The sequence below is a fragment of the Schistocerca cancellata genome, chromosome 3 (genome assembly GCF_023864275.1).
Source record: "Schistocerca cancellata isolate TAMUIC-IGC-003103 chromosome 3, iqSchCanc2.1, whole genome shotgun sequence".
NCBI classification, from domain to species: Eukaryota; Metazoa; Arthropoda; class Insecta; order Orthoptera; family Acrididae; genus Schistocerca; species Schistocerca cancellata.
This window is the reverse complement of record NC_064628.1, coordinates 799,626,549-799,646,528: the sequence shown is the minus strand read 5'-3', so window position 1 is coordinate 799,646,528 and position 19,980 is coordinate 799,626,549. Positions and strand designations below refer to the sequence as shown.

The 19,980-nt window shown below is 38.5% G+C and overlaps 1 protein-coding gene across 2 annotated transcripts in view; it reads right to left on the bottom strand.

Annotated features, from left to right (window-relative positions):
* LOC126175862 (elongator complex protein 2) overlaps positions 1 to 19,980 on the bottom strand; it is an 80,148-nt gene that overhangs the window by 16,056 nt on the left and 44,112 nt on the right. For both annotated transcript variants that reach the window (XM_049922873.1, XM_049922875.1), the window contains exon 9: positions 4,283 to 4,448. In XM_049922873.1, coding sequence (XP_049778830.1) covers positions 4,283 to 4,448 — 166 coding nt within the window. The remainder of the gene's footprint in view (positions 1 to 4,282; positions 4,449 to 19,980) is intronic.

Here is a 19,980-nt window from a genome sequence, read left to right as displayed (position 1 = left end):
GTGGAGACCACTCCCTGGAATGCTTTTCAGGAATGGCAGCATGACAGACTGATGCACAATTTTGCAATCCGTGTCTGTGGGGCAACCGCTAGAGTTCTCAGATGTTATATGAAATTGCACCCGAGACCATAACTCCAGATGTACATCCACTGTGTCTAGCACAGATCCTGGTTGATTGCAGTCCCTCAACTGGCCTCCTCCTAACCACCACACGGCCATCACTGGCACCGAGGCAGAACCAGCTTTCATTACAAAATATAACAGACCTCCACCGTGCTGTCCAACGTGCTCTCACTTTGCACCAATGAACTCTCAAATGGCAGTGGTTTGGGGTTGCTTGAATGCATCTGGCTCAGAGTATGCTTGAAGTAAGTGATTTGTGTCACTGTGGTACTAACTACTGCTCAAATTGCTGCTGCAGATGCAGTACGATGCACCAGTGCCACACGCCAAACACGATGGTCTTCTCTCTCGGTAGTGTCACGTGGCAGCCCAGGGCCCAGTTTTGTTGCAACCACACTTTCCCTTGGCTACAGCTGCGAGGAATCTTACAGTTGCTACATTCCTGCCAGGTCTTTCTGCAATACTGCAGAGTGAACATTCAGCTTCTTGTAGTCCTATTATGCAACATCATCCCAATTCGGTGTTGATGGCTACCTCTTAATTGCCAAAAGGGGCCAAGTCTTTTGCACTGTATATACTGGACCATCGACCTTGCTGTATGAGGAAACAGATGTAGCAGCCTCCTCTTAAAATTACTTAGAGCAGACAGTTCATAAATGCACTTATAACAGAAATATATTACACCTACTATAAAAAAATAGACATAGTGTCTTTTAAAGTGTCCTTAAGGAAAATGTCAGCAACTACAGAACAGCTGTAGCAACAACAACTGCAGAAGAAGAAAGTTCAAGTAAAACAAGCAGAAAGATTTATATTTTCAGTAAACTAGATAAAAAGACAGCAATTACATATCTCAAGGAAGAACTTGAAATATTTAGCTTTGGTCAGGGGCACTTAGAGAAATATTGCTAATGTTTACATGAATTGTTGATCTCATAAAGGCTAAGTATCTACCAAGTAAAAGAGTTTGTGATGAAAGATACTTGAACAGTATGGTGTCACAGTAAAGCAACTTCTGAGGAAACAGCAAGTATAGCACAACAGGTGTAAAACGAATCCAGCACAGCCTCAAAAATTCTGCACCTAGCAGCCCCCCATCCTGCCCCATCACATCCCCGCAGACTAGCACAGGTACCACTACAGCATTTTCCCTCCATCCCTAACCTAGTACCCCCCTCTCTCTCCCCGTCCCATGCCTCTTCAGTACCACACCACTAATCCTCCAGAGATTACTGCTCACTCTGCCCAGAGGCAACAGGTTTGTGTGTGTGTGTGTGTGTGTGTGTGTGTGTGTGTGTGTGTGTGTGACCTCTGAAGGTGTACTCTCTCTGCTAACCTTCTTTCAATGGCCTGTTAAGGTGTTTTGAACAGAATGACCTCATGCATAGCAACCAGTATGGATTCCAAAAGTATCAGTCCTGCAAAACTCAACCGCTACTTTTTCCACATCATGTAGGAGCACATTATTTCTTTACTTCTGTAAAGTACTTGATGCAATAGCACACTAACACTCAGTAACAGCAGCATGATCGTATGGAGTATCAAAGAAAATTTCAGACCAGAGAAAGATTTTGGATGGGCAATCATCGAATGATCTGTGTGCCTTGCTGTTCATATTATATTTTACTGACCTGGCAGGCAATATGAATAGTAATCTTAGAATCTTAGCAGATGATGCAGTTATATGCAGTGAAGTGCCAAATGAAAAAAAGCTGCACAAATATTCAATCAGATCTTTTTAAGATTTAGAAATTTTGAAATGTTCAGAAATGTTAACTATGCATTTCACAAAATGTTATATCTTATGACAACAATATCAATGAGCCATGGCTGCAATCAGTCCACTCATAAGAATACACATTCAAAAAAATTAAGGGAGTATGGAATGGAGTAATCACATAAGCCTTATTGTGGGTAATGCAGGTGGAACACCTAAGTTCACTGATAACACTGGGAAATTGCAGTCAGCCTACAAAACACTCTTGGAATTCATCCTATAATATCACCTAAGTGTGTGGGATCCATACAGGGGATGGTATTGTTGTTGTTGTGGTCTTCAGTCCTGAGACTGGTTTGATGCAGCTCTCCATGCTACTCTATCCTGTGCAAGCTTCTTCATCTCCCAGTACCTACTGCAACCTACATCCTTCTGAATCTGCTTAGTGTATTGATCTCTTGGTCTCCCTCTACGATTTTTACCCTCCACGCTGCCCTCCAATGCTAAATTTGTGATCCCTCGATGCCTCAGAACATGTCCTACCAACCGATCCCTTCTTCTAGTCAAGTTGTGCCACAAACTTCTCTTCTCCCCAATCCTATTCAATACCTCCTCATTAGTTACGTGATCTACCCACCTTATCTTCAGCATTCTTCTGTAGCACCACATTTCGAAAGCTTCTATTCTCTTCTTGTCCAAACTAGTTATCGTCCATGTCTCACTTCCATACATGGCTACACTCCATACAAATACTTTCAGAAACGACTTCCTGACACCTAAATCTATATTCGATGTTAACAAATTTCTCTTCTTGAGAAACGCTTTCCTTGCCATTGCCAGTCTACATTTTATATCCTCTCTACTTCGACCATCATCGGTTATTTTACTCCCTAAATAGCAAAACTCCTTTACTACTTTAAGTGTCTCATTTCCTAATCTAATTCCCTCAGCATCACCCGACTTAATTCGACTACATTCCATTATCCTCGTTTTGCTTTTGTTGATGTTCATCTTATATCCTCTTTTCAAGACACTGTCCATTCCGTTCAACTGCTCTTCCAAGTCCTTTGCTGTCTCTGACAGAATTACAATGTCATCGGCGAACCTCAAAGTTTTTACTTCTTCTCCATGAATTTTAATACCTACTCCAAATTTTTCTTTTGTTTCCTTTACTGCTTGCTCAATATACAGTTTGAATAACATCGGGGAGAGGCTACAACCCTGTCTCACTCCTTTCCCAACCACTGCTTCCCTTTCATGCCCCTCGACTCTTATAACTGCCATCTGGTTTCTGTACAAATTGTAAATAGCCTTTCGCTCCCTGTATTTTACCCCTGCCACCTTCAGAATTTGAAAGAGAGTATTCCAGTCAACATTGTCAAAAGCTTTCTCTAAGTCTACAAATGCTAGAAACGTAGGTTTGCCTTTTCTTAATCTTTCTTCCAAGATAAGTCGTAAGGTCAGTATTGCCTCACGTGTTCCAACATTTCTACGGAATCCAAACTGATCTTCCCCGAGGTCGGCTTCTACCAGTTTTTCCATTCGTCTGTAAAGAATTCGCGTTAGTATTTTGCAGCTGTGACTTATTAAACTGATAGTTCGGTAACTTTCACATCTGTCAACACCTGCTTTTTTTGGGATTGGATGGTATTAAATTGGATGGTATTAAATAAATATAAATGGAACCACAAATGGTCACAGGTTTGTCTGACTGACAGGTCTGTTGACAAACCTGAACTAGCAAATATGTGCATATGGATGCCAATTATCACATGACAGCTACTTGCAAAGTCTCAAGAACCGGTATCAAGTGAGGAAGCTACAAATCGACTACTGCCCACTACATGTTGCTCTCATAGAGACTGTAAAGACAGGATTAAACTAATTACAACACGCATTGAGGTATTTAACCAGTCATTTTTCCTGTGTTTCATATGTGAACAGAATGGGCAAAAACCCTAATATATGGTACAATGGGTGGTACAATCTGTGTTGCACTTCGTAGCTGTTTGCCAAGCATACTAAGCATTGTTGATGTTTTTTTTTCCCCCCCCAGACATCCAGTATATTTGAAATTCATAAATTTGCCATTCTTGCATTAAAAATACATGGTCAGCAACACTCTCTTCACTGCCGACACAAAACTAGTGACCATGAACTGCCAACATAAGCACAGTGTCAAAAAGTGTCTTGGTCATTACATACACTTCAGTCACATATCTTAGTAGATACAATTAATCACGGAATACTCCAGTACAATGTGCATAAGACCATAAAAGAACAAGAAAGGTGAACAGCATGTAAGACTAATATGTCACTTTAAATAATAATAATAATAATAATAATTTAGCGATAGAGAGAGTTTTAGAGGGGAAAAAAATCAAGAGGTTTACAGATAAGTAAGATGATCTACAAAATTGCCTGTAAAGAAATGTTACAAACCACAATATGATTGCTGCATGTTCTGTAGTCGTAGCTTTGCAAGCTGATGCCAGAACTTTCCCATCTGATCTTGCTGCTAAGGAATAGAGCTCATAACCATGTCCATACAATTTTTGAATTTCTGGCCACAGTGTATTCTGTAGAAGATTATCTTCTGTTGGTGGTTCTATCACACAAAATGTAAAATTTAAAATTAGTTCCAGAGATAACTTCATCTTTACAACAAAGGTGTGACAGGTATTTTACATTAAAGTGGTATCATAATGATGATGGAATGTTGTTAAGCAAGTAAAACATTTGTGTCTTTAATATCCATATGTTTAGTAAGAGCAATTTTCCTTAGATTATTGAGACACATTGTAAATATGTGAACAGAGTAATTTCACAGGTTATTGAAAATGACTGATTTTATACATGAAGGGCAAAAGGTAACAAACTAGACCATTTGTGGACACAAGGGCATAATGTTAAAAACTGCTAAATTAAAGTAACATCAGTACTTTCTTTAACCTTTTTCTATTACATCCACAAAGATGTGCCGAATAGGAATTTTCAGCAGTGAAATAGAGGGCAATGTCAGGAAGAAATATTTTCAGTATGTTCATAAAGTCAAGCTGGCTATTTGTCAGGTATTTGATAACAGAGGGCAGCTAATTACAGCTCGTCTTGTCAATATGTATTTCTTTCTTCTTCCTCTTTTTATTTATTTATTTTTAACAGAAAAAGTTACCAATAACTGTAATTGCAAGAATGTCTAGTACTATAATTATGTACATTATTATTATTAGTAGTATTATTATTCATTCTTTCCTTTCTCAGACGTTATGTCTGGTTAAAAATGGAAAGTGACGCGGACCTTTTTATTATTATTATTATAAAGTATTAGCTGTTTCCCACTGCCTCTCTCATGTATCAGTAGTTTTGCTGTGATGAGTGATGGCAAGTAAGCAAACAAGTAATTTTACAAGATATCTGCGTAGGTATAGTGATCTAGAGACGTTTGTATAAAAAATGCATGCAGTGCCATTATGGATGTAAATAATGAATGTGTTTTGAATCTGAAGGCAAGTATTATATTTTCTAACTACATTTAACAATGCCTCGATTCACTACATTCATGCAAAGGCAGAGTTTTTACGGGGTTTCTCTGGCTCACCTAGTACTAAATTTTGCCAGCAGAGCAACATATACCAACCATTTTTTTTAGCCTCCCATTTTAATGCATTGTGGTGCCTTCATTTTTGATCCATCCTCCTAATGATAACTAATTTACAATTAAAACAGTCAGTTAATAGATCACAATCAAGAGCACCCTCACCAAAAGTCCCCCGCATTGCACATGTAAAGGTATGACTATTTGCCGTACAGCCTTTAATAGATGTTGTCATTGTGAGTGTTTCGACGTGCAAGTCGCCGAAGTGGCATCAAATCGAAAGACTTGCACCAGGCGGGCGGTCTACCAGACGGGAGGCCCTCGTCACATGCCATCATCATCACTGTGAGTGTTCAAGTGTCCTGGAAACTGTAAGAGACATGTGACACTTAATGTCTAAAATGTAACAGGCTTGAAGCTGTTCTAATGTCTCTGTAGATCTTAAGGCCACCAAATGTTCTGCATCCAAGCTTCACTGGTTATGAGATTGCTCTGTGGTTTGTTGGATTTGAATAACTTTCACAGCTTCAGTTCGCTTAGAACTATGAGCTAAATCAGTAGTTTTGTGAGGCTTATAGTAGTAGTTTTAATTACGGTTCTCTGGTTTACCATGTTATTTTATTGTTGTATCTCTGCCAAAACTCTCCGGCCATGCCACGTGGTGAAGGAACTCAATATCACAAACCAGGTGCACATTATCATTTCATTTGCACTGCCACACAATAATATACAGACACTAAGAGTCACCAACCATCACCCCAGCATCACCTGCATGCCGCTCACATACACCATATTTTAAAATGTTAACTATACTCAAAAAGATACATTTTTACAAGATAGCCTGTGATCTTCCTTGGGGTTCAACCTACCTCCATACAAAATTTCATTGGCTCATCGGTTCAGTGGTAGAGTCGTGAATACATGACAGAGTTACTTTTGCATTTAATTAGTATTATTATCGATATTAGCATTGGTATTAGTATGGAATTATGGGTTAAACATGTAGAGGATTGTGTAAACATTGTATTCATTAATTTGAATCATATTATGCAGAACATATCAACCAATACAAGCATTTTCACAAATATGATAAAGTTCAAAAGTCAAATAGTAAATAGCTTTTTCAAAGAGTAATTACTGTTCCATATTTCACGTTATATTCTTCAAATCTATAAATACATTGTACTACACACTTTCTGAAGTAGCCTTCCTCAGCACTCAAGCTGTCTCTGTATCAAATTTTATTATAATTGAGTGGTTTTTGTCATGAAAGTGTAACAGACAAGAGTTCCTTTTGGTTTTATAATGTTAGTATGAATTATTAAAGAAAGTTATTTAAGAACCTCCACTTCAGAATTTTAAATGATGTTGTACTTATTGCTTTGAAGAGCTGAATATATTATTGCTTTCTTCCTCCAAGGCTAAGAGAATACTCCCATGCAGAAACTAAAACCTACTATCCTTTCCCTAAAAATTGTTTACCATTATTTACCTCTGTAACTGTATGTCTACTAGAAATGATGATAAAACTTGCATAAAAAATTGAATTATTACTTTTATACATTAAATGCACTTCATTCACTAACAGCATGTTTATCTCATGATGGAACAAATTTTAAGAGGATAAAGGAGAAGCACTAAACTAGTAAAATAACACAAGAGAGCACAGAACAGTGGAGTGCATATTCAATTAATTACAGGTATATACACTATTAGGGGAAAAAATTCACAACACCAAAAAATAATTAATGTACAATATTGAAATTTCGGGAAAAAATTTCTCTAGGAAACATACTTAAGTGATTAACAATGCGAGATAACAGGCTAATGTAAGTGTAAGATAATCCACTGCAAATGTGAAATGCTGGTGCTTTAACAATGAGTGTTACTGCCAGAAGATTGGATGCAAGCATGCGAACTTACACGCATTATGTTGTACAGGTGTTGATGTCAGTTTGTGGGATGGAGTGCCATGCATGTTGTACTTGGTTGGTCAATACAGGGATAGTTAATGCTGGTTGTGAATGATGCTGGAGTTGTCATCTGATGGTACCTCATATGTACTAGATTGGAGACAGATCAGGTGATCGAGCAGGGTCAAGGCAATATGTAAACACCCTGTAGAGCATGTCTGGTTACAACGGCAGTGTGTGGACAAACATTATCCTGTTGGAAAATACCGTGTGGAATGCTGTTCATGAATGGCAGCAGAACAGGTTAAATCACCAGACTGACATACAAATTTGCAGTCAGGGTGTGTGGGATAATCACAAGTGTGTTCTAGCAGTCGTACAAATCACACCCCAGATCATAATTCCATCTGCAGGTCCACTGTGTCTATCATGTAGACAGGTTGGTTGCAGGCCCTCAAGTGACTCCTCCTAACAAACACAAGGCCATCCCTGGCATCAAGGCAGACCCAACTTTCATCAGAAAACACAACAGACCTCCACCCTACCTTCCAATGAGCTGTCCTCAAAGTAACCAATCTGTAACAGTTCACTGTGTCACCGTTGTGCCAACTATTACTCCAATTGTTGCTGCAGATGCAATACAATGCACCACGGCCCCACACCCAACACAATGGTGTTCCCTCTCAGTAGCGCTACATGACCATCCAGAGCCTGGTCTTCTTGTGATTGTACACTCTTATGTCCACCACTGCCATGAATGGCGTTCTTGACTAACATGAACTCAACTCAACTCAACACACCCAATCTCAAAGATTACTAATGCTTACGACCATTACATCAGGTATTTAATGCAAACCTGATTTGAATACTCATAGTGGCACTACTAGCACCCCTGTTACGTGACTGGCGTGAAGGCTGAAACCATTATCTTTCAGATGCAGAAACATGCCTATCAACTTTTGTTTGCATCACACAACTCCTTCTTGGTGGTGTTATTTCTTTCCCATCATTATATATGTTGTGGCACAAGAAGTTTGTGAGTACATGTTGAACGATTACAGCTGTAATGCAGTATGGTCTGTGAACTGTAGTACTCTCAAGTAACTTTCTGGCACGTTTGTCATTTAGCGACAACAATACAACAGACACAGCTTAACAAGAGAAGGGGTTGAGATGGAGCAAGTATTAATATAAGAAATATTCACAGCACACCATTCCATTACCACTACATTCCTGCAGTTGTTCTCTGATGCATTTAAATTCAAATGCTTGGGCCCCACCTCAAACCGTGTATGATCCTGTATTTTCATTGGACTTGCCCTCATTAGCGGAATGCACAAAAAAGATAGGTTATAGTTTAATGTCCCCTTAACATCAAGGGCATTCCAGATTGAGCATTAAAACATATTGGGGAAAGATGAGGCCAGAAAACAGCTGTGTCATTTTTTAACAAATATTCCACAAATCACAAAAACAAACACAAGGAAACCATGATAAACCTGAGTGAAGATGGTAAAATCAATATTTTAACTACATTATTCCAAATACAATGTTAGCATTTTAATCGATGCACCTTGTCCATTAGGATAGAAAGGGAAGTTCCTATTCACATTGAGCAGACATGGCCTGATTTTGTTTGTTCTTACAGAGTAATGCAAATTTTTTTATCTATGTACAGCATTACTGCCTGTGAACTTATGCATACAATAACAGGATTGTGTATATTGAAATTTTCCCAAAATGTGAACATTCTATTATGTTTGCGGATGTAATGAATAGCTCACCACAATATTTTGTTTGACAACCAAGGAGCCATTTATGTGGCAAATTCCACAACTAGTATTTCCTATACAGACAGCTATATTTATACTGAAACATGGTGGGTCAGCACATGCAGGGAGATCTTGGCTGCAAGATTGCACTTTGCTGGGGCGTGCTGACATGTATATAGATGTTTCCTACCAATTTTGCATGCTCAGAGATAAAGATTCAATGCCCAAATTAATTGCTGCTGGGCATTACACTGGGTGGGTAATGCTATCTTTGAGAGTGTTTCCCCGTCTTATGCAACTGACATCCATGAGTGAACAGTAAGATCTTCTACCACGTGGAACTCCCAAGGTTCCTTAAAAATTGGATTCTAGATAGATTTCACAGATGTCAGTGTTTCAGCACTATAATAATACATGGAATGTCCAGTGGAAAGGGTTATCACATAGCAAAAGTCTGTAAGCATACTCCAGCACATCGTGTTTCAGTACAGATATGATTGCAAGCACTAGTAAACACTAGTCTTGGAACTGACCTAAAGATGGTTGCTTGGTTGCCAACTGAAATATTGTATCAAGATGTTAATTTCATTCAGCTGTGGTTCCAAACTCCATGGCAGAATGCTAGAATTGTTATGAAAAATGTAGTTCACCTCAGTCCTCTGCTATAAAGTGTGTAACAAAAGTGGAACATGCAATTTTGAACAATGTAAATAACATCTACTACTCATTATTTAAAATGTGCTACCATCAGCTGACTGCTGTCAGCAAGTATTCAGTCTTCTAATCCTTGACCGAGATGTTTCTGACCATGGATCCATACTGTATTTTGGTGCTTTTGCACATCACTAATGTAACAGCCCATGCTAGTAATTGTCATGCTCCTAGAACTAGATACTGTCTTAGTATTCAGACCCTAAGCATATAGCACATAGGCCACTTTATCATCACTAACGGACTGCTTCCTGGGAATGCTCTTTTTCATAGGTGGGGCATACAATTTTGAATCTGAATGGTCTTCAGATTTGGAAGACATTATTATAACAAGCATCAGTACCAGCTTCTCAGATGGACATGCCTGCTTGGTGAAATCAGCCTTATTTATATGCTGAAATGCATCACTTGATCTTCATTCAAAAGACAGATGCCATAAATAAAATTAGGCTCTCTGTTGACAACCAAGGGAAGATGGCTAGAACAGTTCCTTAATCAGTTCTATCAGAAGTTCTTAACCAATAACAACCCACTGTGCAAAAAACGAGAAATGCCCTATGGCATTCAGCAACACGAGTATCGAGGTCATCACCTATAAATGAGTATCATAAAGTCATCACCTACAAATAAGTGAGGATGGAAATACAGCATGAATACTGTATTGCTGGAAAAGCTGGCCACACTGATCCTGATCCCATTAACACAAAGTACTAACAACCTAGCACAGAGATTCACAAGTTTCAGTATGTACCTTGCAAGCACTGCCATAAACACATAATAAAGCTCATGACACTGTTGATATTCCATCCATGTATTGCACCAAAATATGGGGATGAGATATCCTTCAACTACAGGGATGAAGCTATGAAGTTGAAGACAACCACATGGCCATGACGACAGTCACCCTGTGCTGCACTCGCATTTCATCAACTTGTGACTGCGTATGGCTGTCTTCGACCAGCTGGTTCTTTTGTATCATACTGCATTGTATTTGTATTGGTCCTACTGTCAAAAAAAAAAAAGGAGGTGAAAGTGATTTCTGTGTGCTTATATTTAACAAACAAAATGCATGCATTTAAATATTTATATAACACATTTCATAAATTTAGAGGAGATGTTGAGTCACAGACATGTCCAACAGAAAGACTGCTATACATGTGAGTTTTCGGCCAAAAGGTCTTCTTCTAATGTAGGAAACATATTCATTCATGCAAGCACAAATCTCACACACACATGACCACTGTCTCCAGCTACCGAGGCTGGACTATGGTCGACTGCACCTGATAGGGGAGGCAGTCCAAGTGGCGGGGTAAGGAGGAACCAGGGGCAGGGAGGGGAAGGGATAGCAAGGTAGGAGTGGGGAAGGGCGTAGTGCCGCTTGTGGGTGTGTGCTGGGATATGGTGGGGACAGGGCAGTGCTGCTATGTACAGTTGGTACGCTTTTTTCTTCTGTGGCCTTGCTGCTATTGAACACTACTTTCCCCAATGCTTGACGATTCCAAAACTTCAACCTCCTTTATGGTCACCATGACCATCTACATCCTCTCCTACAATTACTTCACCTATGAACACATCATCTACAAAACAAACCCATGGTACAGCAAATGGCATCTGCATGGCACCATCCTATGCCGACCTATTCATGGGTCATCTAGAGGAATCCTTCCTAACCACCCAGATTCCAAAACCTAGTTCAGGTCCACTGATGATATCTTCATGATTTCGACCAAGTGTGAGGACCTAAACCCCTCATCTGGTTCAGATTCATTGATGACGTCTTGGCGATCTGAATTGAAGGTGAGGACACCCTATCCATATTCCTCCAGAATCTCAAAACCTTCTCCCCCATTCGCTTCACCAGGTCCTCCCCAACCCAACAAGCCACCTTCCTTGATGTTGACCTACACCTTAAAGGTGGTTACATCAGTACGTCTGTCAATATCAAACCTACCAACCACCAGCAATATCTCCGCTTATGCTCTCACAGAACAACACCAGCCTATTACCTGAAACCTACCCACCTACCTTTTACGATAGCAACCATTTCCTCCACCAACTTTCCACAGTTCCTGCTCCTTTACCACATAGTGCCCTGCTCGTCACTATTGATGCCACCTCCGTTTACACTACCATCCCTAATGCCCACAACCATACCACTATTGAACACTACCTTTTCCTATGCCCGAAGGATTCCAAAACTACAACCCCCTTCCTAATCACCCACAATTACTTCTGCTTAGAAGGCATTACCTACAGACAAATCTGGGGTATAGATATGGGCACTTGTATGGCACCATCCTATGCCTAATTACTGGTGAGGTTTTTCTTTCATCCTGTCTCTCCACCTGAGTGGGAGTACTGCAACAGTTATAGCCTTAGTCTAGGGCTAGATGACTGCCCCAAACAGACTTTGCATTCTATTGTCTCCAAAGCTGAATCATTAAAAACATATAATAGAATGTGATCAACATTATCTGACAGTTTACAACTTTTCTTCTGTGGTTAACACTTCCTATTTGGTTTGGTTACCAGAGGAGAATTCATAGGAATGCCTGTGGCAATCCTGATCTGTTTACTGGAGTCTGCCTTTGAGGTGCCTGAAGCTCTAAGATATCAGCAATTGTGGTCTTTCCTGATGTTCAGGAGGGGGAGGGGGAGGGGGAGGAGCTATGGGCTCTGCAATAACAACACACTTACAACTAAACTGACAGATGCAGGTAGTAGAGCTGACACTAGAAATCTCCATTTATGTAGAGGGATCAGCTTTTGGAATAGGCATTTTACTGGCTGAAGTAAACACATTAGTGGAAGTGGGCGGTTCATGGCCTTTTAGTTCTTTTTGGCCTCACCATATGAGACTGTTGGTTTGAGCTCCTGTCTCTTCCTTTCTTCAGGGTAGACGCTGCAGTCTCTGCTCCAGGCAGGGTAATCCCTGGCGCACGTCACACACTTCTAAGGAAATGAATAAATGATGCCACTGTGGGTGGCTTAATCACATTTGCCACAAGTGGCTTCTCCCTTACAAGCTAGTGTGCTGGCATTTAAAAGAGCACACTGAGATGGGGACACGATTCCACACATTTCAGGAAAGGAAACTGCCTCGACATGCTCTTGAAGTGTTGTGCTATCGAATGTAAGAATAAAGAAATCTGATTTAATCAGTTCACCATCTACCTATTTCATTATATTTTACATGACGACGACACCTTCTTGAGCCCACTTATCTTTCGGTTCCTCTTTGGGATTATCTACGATATCTCTGCTTGAGAAAACACCTTTGCCATAAGATGAGGTGTTGTGTACTCTGTTTCAATTGTCTATTTGAATATGCTGTCTGGAGGTTCGTTGCTTATTGGGAACCAAAAGTTTATAACCAACACTGCCCCATTTTTGTCATGACTTTACAGGTTTGAAAATGCCAGCAAAGCCCACTAAATACTTTTTAATACAGAAAGGTGCAACTTTCTCAAAGCTGCCCTCTTCCTTTTTAACTATTAAAAAAACACATTCTGTCAAATAGCATGGGTTCTCTTGCTATAAATGAAGTGTTTTGAATAATTCCTGTGTCAGGAGGACTGGCTACACAAGTTCCGAATGATCCATCTCAGTCCCACTAGCAGCTAGGGAAATAAGGGTCCACCCAGACAGAGCCCAGCATGCCTGGGTAACCCTTATACAACTCACATATAGCAAGTTCCCTAGATGTGGCCAACAAACAACAAACGACTGTTATTTCACAACAGTCATGCATGTCATCAACATTCAACACATCTTGAGGTTGATGATTCTTTTTACAGAGATTTATACCACTCTCTCAACCTGGGCAGTTAAGGCAAAATACCAATTACAACAACTCGGGGAGAGGGGGAGGGAGAGGAGGACATGCGAGGATTTTTCAAGAATAACTAAGACATGGTCAGCATTATCCCCCAGAACCTTACCATAATGGCAAATGCTTTTGACAAGCCAATAAATACTCCTGTTGATTCCCCTTTTGTTTCCACCAGGTTTAGCACACAGTGAATGCACTCATTAATGGTTGTTACTGTTGATCTCTTATTTCTGAATAGAAATTGTTCATTACATAGGAATTTGTTTTTATTTACAAATTCCATAAGTTGGTCATACTTAACTTTTTCCGAAAGTTTTGAAATAGAAGAGGAAATCATGATTGCCCTGTAGTAATTTACGTTATCTCTTACATCTTTTTTTATATTACAGAATTACCTCAGACTTGTTCAATGCATCACGGAAAGTGCTTTCTTGAAGTAAGCAGTCACATAAGTGGTTGAGTAGTTCAATGATGTTTACAGCACTCTTCTTTATAACAGTTGCAGAGAAACCATCAATGCCCCCAGAGCTGGAATTCCTTAGTCTCGTTATTGTTTTTCCTACTACATCTTGTGTAGCAGTGTTGATTTACACTGACTTATATTTATTGGATTGAGTATTCTTGTGTGTGTTTGATTTTATCATATTGTTTGCAGAACTTCTTCAAAAGGGCTGGTTAATTTTTTAGTTTCTTGTGATAGTGTTATATTTTTTGCATGATGCTCTGTTTTTACAAGTTTCTTTTTTTATAACACTCAACATGGCCTTCATAATATTTATTATCTTACAGAGGGTATTTCAAAAATCCTTTTACAAATTTTGGGGACAGGTTCCTTACAAAAAAATAGTAGACATGGGCTCTAAAATGCATACCTCAAGAGGTATGAGAACTTGTTCATCTTCACTACTGTGAAACTTGAACAAGTACTCCTTTTACTTTTGAACTTTGTATTAGAGCTAGATGGGCAATGAAGTCTGCTCACAAAATTTTTAATGTAGTGCTGTAGAAATTCTTCTTGAATACAAACTGACCTAAAGCTACTTCACATATTCTTTTACTCGGGTGGCAGTATTTATTTTAACATTTAAATTGCAAGATGTAGTAAGGTTCAAAGGGGCCTCTCTATTTCTACAACTTGTAAAAAAATGAAGGTTGAAGTCTTCACTTATCATCAAATTACATTCCAATTTATTTACTTTGTTCAGCAATGGTTCCAATTTATTTGAAAAAAAAGTTCAAAATTTTCAGACTGTGACTGGAAAACTGTAGCACTAAAAAAATTAAATTTTGTAGTTTTTATAGCTGCAGTCTCATATTCATTTTTGACACACATTAAAGTCAGATATGGTAGTAAAATCAGTATTTTCCTTTATGTGAAGCGTTACTGCACCCAGCTTGCGATTGTTTGTGCAATAGCAGGAAGACAAAATGAATTTAGTCTCTTTTTGTATGTTGAATAACTTCAGGGTCACAGCAGTGCTGAGAAATGCATATTACTGGGATAGCCTTTACCTCATCTGTTAGTAGTATGTTAATTTCATCTATCTTATTACGAATGGATTGAACATTATGGAGATAATTTTTAGGTCGGATTCATTCCTGGCTTCGTATTTGTGTGTAATATCTATGGCATCACAGACCTTTAGTTTAAATTCAGATTACCAGTCATGTTACTTTATGTTTCTACTTTCCTGTTTCAGTCTACATGCAGGTTCCATAGGCATAGGCCTATACTCTTGCTTTGTTTTGGCACTTTTGCTTTATTACAACCATTTATAATGGACAAAATCACAGCCCTTTTTACCCACCTATCTATATAGATGAACTAGTCTCCTGGAACCCAGTACCAGTTGCAGGTTTCCTATCTCACAGCTTCCTCCAGGGACAAAAGAAATTTGACTTTCAATATTTCCCATAGTTACTGGTTACATTTAAAAACTTGAAATGCTGTCATAATCCACTCACTACGAGGTATACCCCCACATTTAAAGCTTTACACAATAAAAGAATTATTATAGTTGGGAACTGTGTGTGTGTCTCCATGCAGTGTAACTGATCGATGTAAATAACATGACTATATTCATCCAATATTTGAGAATGAAGGTACTTCATGACATCCAACAAATTTTAAGCATGATTTTAAACCTTTTGCAAACTTTTCTCACTTATGTAATTAACATCAAATGTTTTTAATGCATTACTCATTTGTAAATTAATCAGATGTTTGAAGCTGTTTTATTTGTTGAATGAATAAAATCTTCTGCACTGGCTATTAAAATACTTTTAAATATGTCACTACTGCTTTCACACCAATAAAGATTCACCTTCAGGTGACCTGTAAATGAACTTAAAACAACACATAATTACAATGGCTTGAAAACAGATGTATGCTACCATAAAATGCCATATATCAATGAGAGGTGTGTAGTATCATGCTTTTTAAATAGTCATGGTGCAGCAAAGTAATTGCTTTGAGCCAAGTCCCATCATTCGTCATCCCAAGATAGAAACAGATAGCATGTTAAAAGCTGTAGCCCATGACAATCTCTTACCATGTCATTGATAGCTCAGATGTGTGTTTGGCAACAGCGTAAGCTGTAAAGATGAGTTGGTACTACGAGCCACATGTGTGAGGTGGTACTAGCTTGAGTCTCATACCAAACTGGTGCTATCTATGACAAGAAAAGTGGGTGTTGTCTTCACAGTGTGTCTAGCTGTACTATTTTGTGTTATATAGTCAATTACAAATTTATCTTTTTAGAAGACATTCGTAGTTGAAAATGATTAAAACTATAGAAAACAAGAAAATATAATCCCAGAAAACTTAGGTAATAACATGAATTTTATATTGCTCTATTTTTCGAACTAGCAAGCACATAATGCATCCACAGTAAATAAGCAAGTTTTTTAAAAATGTCAAATTACATCAGTTGATAATAAAACCGAATTTAAACGTGTGTACCCAGCTTCTTTTATCAGAGCTCCATGGTCCCAGTCAGTTTAATCATGGACTATGGCCTTTAGCATGTTATCTGTTTATATCTTCATGATGAACAATCGGACGTGGCTCTAAGCAATCACTTGACTCACCATGACTGTTTAAAAATGTACGAGTACACACTTCTCATTGATATATGGCACTTAATGGCAACACACATGTATTTTCAAGCCACTGGAATTCTGTATTGTTTTAATTTCTTGTACAGATCACTTGAAGATGCATCTCTATTGATGTGAAACAGGAAGTGACTTATTTAAAAGTATTATAACAGCCAGTGCAGAAGATTCAACATGGGAGTTCTATTCTTTAAAGAATCAGAGACTTACTGGTCCATGACAACTGCCTTGTTACCATATCTGAAGGTTTGAAATTCAGCTTACCAGGTGTGTTGCTGTTTTATCCTTTTTGCTTCTTATGTGCTCAGATGTTGGTTTGTAATTGTCTTCCTGTATTTGGTTGGTTCTTTAACTTCTAGGCAGTATTTATTATTTGTCTGTTCATTTGTGTATGCTTTATTACCAGTATTGTACCCTTTTTTTATTTTTGACACCTATATTAAAAAGAGGAAAGATGACTTCATATGAACCTCTTTCCTCAACCGTTTAAATGTAAACTATGGACTGTATAAACATTTCTTTCCAGTCACTCGATTTTGAAATACACAGTCAGTCTCTTTCCACACACATTTGTAGCAGTATTGATTTTTTTCAATGTAAAGCAATTCACACACTTTATTTTTTCATTCACATCTTGGATGTTACGTTAAGAGGTACTGGATGAATTTCTACACTCATTTTGCAGGTTAATTTCACTATGTGTTTCAGAGAATCTGTTAAATCCCTTTAAAACTCTTTCAATGGCTTATCAGTGTCATTTTAGCCCCCAATTAATACTAATGTACCATTCTCTGATAAGTTCTCTGTTAATTTGCCCACATTTTGAACAACTTCTTTGATTGGTGCAGCAGGTTTTATGATATTTTGCGCAATGAACTAATTACCTATCTGGTCCTTTAGTAATTTTCTACAATTTCTTCCTTGGCAACTGCTTGTTATTGTTGTCAATGGACTACACTTCTTTATTCCAATATTCCACAAAAGATTTAGCTCAGGGCATCACACAAATCATCTAGTACTTCAAATTGCGTGCTGCAACTTGCTTCCTTGTTTCCACACACTTATCACTAATGCCATAGCAGCATGCACTGTGTTAAATGAAATGGTATAATACAACAAAATGCACACTCCTTACTATGTTACACTTATCTTATAGCACAAAATGTACCAACATAAAATAATACATTAATATAAATACAATCTCTGTGTCAAACTACATTTTGCCCCCCTTGCTCTCTAAAGTAGAAATTTTTAAGAGGGAGGGGGGGGGGGGGGGGGATGCTTAAACGGCAGCCCTCATACATTCATCTCTATATATAAAAGAAAAGGTCCTGAGTAACTGACTTGTCATCGCCTAGCCCAAACCGCTAATGACAGAAACTTGAAATCTGGAGAGGGTGTTGATTTTACATTGCCGACGAATAAAAAGGTATTTTTCGAAATTCCACCCGTAAGGGAGTGAAAGGATTTTTGAACCTAAAACAATGAAAATTGGTATTTGGTTTCTTAGTCAGAAATAAAGATGTACACATTTCAGATTTTTCAACATTTAATGCCTACGAGGGTGAAAGTAGTAGTTGTCTTCTTTTTATAAATTAATCTTTATTAAAGAATTACCAAAGAATCTGAAAGCCACATCTATGAAAATCTATATTTGACTTTTTGGTTACAAATAAAATACACTAAGCGTTTCAGTGTTCTTGGAAATTCAACTCTTAAGAGGGTGAAATAGGGGATGAAATGTTTTGCAAATATATTTCATTATGAAAGCATTTTTTAAGCTAAATCTATGAAAATTTGAAATTGGTTTCTTGGTTGAAAACAAAAAATTACATGTTTCAGTGTTTTCGAAATTGAGCCCTCAGGGGACGAAATAGGGCCTGATGGACTCATTTACACATCACCCCCAGCCCAAACTGCTAAGGACAGAAACTGGAAATTTGGAGAGAGTGTTGGTCTGTTATTTTAGGCATCACTTAGTAAGGGTTCCTTCAAATTTTCATCCCTAAATGGGTGAAGTAAAGGATGAAAGGTTTTTTGAAAATAGGTCACCGTTAAGCCAGTTATGAAATTACGACTATGAAAATTTGTATTTGGTTTTTTGGTCAGAAGTTAAAAAAATGCATGCTTTGCCATTTTTAGAAATTCAATCACTGAAGGGATAAAATAGTGGGTGAAAGTTTATTTTGAAAATAAATTATTTAACGTACTACCAAAGCATTTTTAAAGCTACATTCATAAAAACTGGTTTTTGACTTCTTGGTTGGAAATAAAACGATATATGTTTCACTGTTTCTGGAAAATCAACCTGTAAGGGAGTAACATAGGGGATGACAGTTTTTACGGAAATATTTCGTTATAAAATCATTTTTGAAACTAAAACTCTGAAAATTTGTATTAGGATTCTTCGTTAGAAATAGCTATCTAACAACTGGTATGTACACTTGTGGTATGGATATCAGCGGCAACTCATTGTGGCATGGAAGCAATGATGCCTGGTTCACTGCTGGAGGGAACTGGCGCCACAACTACACACTTAAGTCCCTTAATTCCTATAAATTCTGGGGAGGGGGGGGGCATGATGATTTGTAATGCCACATTCAATCACATTCAATTGGTTTCATATCTGGTGAGTTGGGGGGGGGGGGGGGCAGCACATCAATTGGAGCTCACCACTGTGGTTCTCGAACCACTCCATTACACTCCTGGCCTCAGGATATGGCACATTATCTTGTTGAAAAATGCCACTGCTATCAGAAAACATGATTGTCCTGAAGGTGTGTATAATACTCCTTGACCATCATAGTGCCTTGCACAAGCTCCACTGGACCCATATATGCCCATGTGAATGTTCCCCAGAGATTCATGCAGCTGCTGCCAGCTTGTCTCCATCCCGCAGTACAGGTGTCAAGGAGCTACCCCCCTGGAAGATGACAGATTTGCACCCTCCCATCGGCATGAAAAAGATAGTATCCTAACGCGTCAGACCATGCAATGCTCTGCCACTGCGACAATGTCCAGTGCTGATGATCACATGTTCATTTCAGTTGTAGGCTGGTGATGATGTGGTTTTAATATTGACACACGCATGGGTCATCGGCTTTTGAAGTCACTCTCAGCCAAGTTAGTACATGACAAAATCAGTGCCAGCTGTGTTTGTGTGAGATGAACCCCTATATCCCACCATGTCCATATGAGAT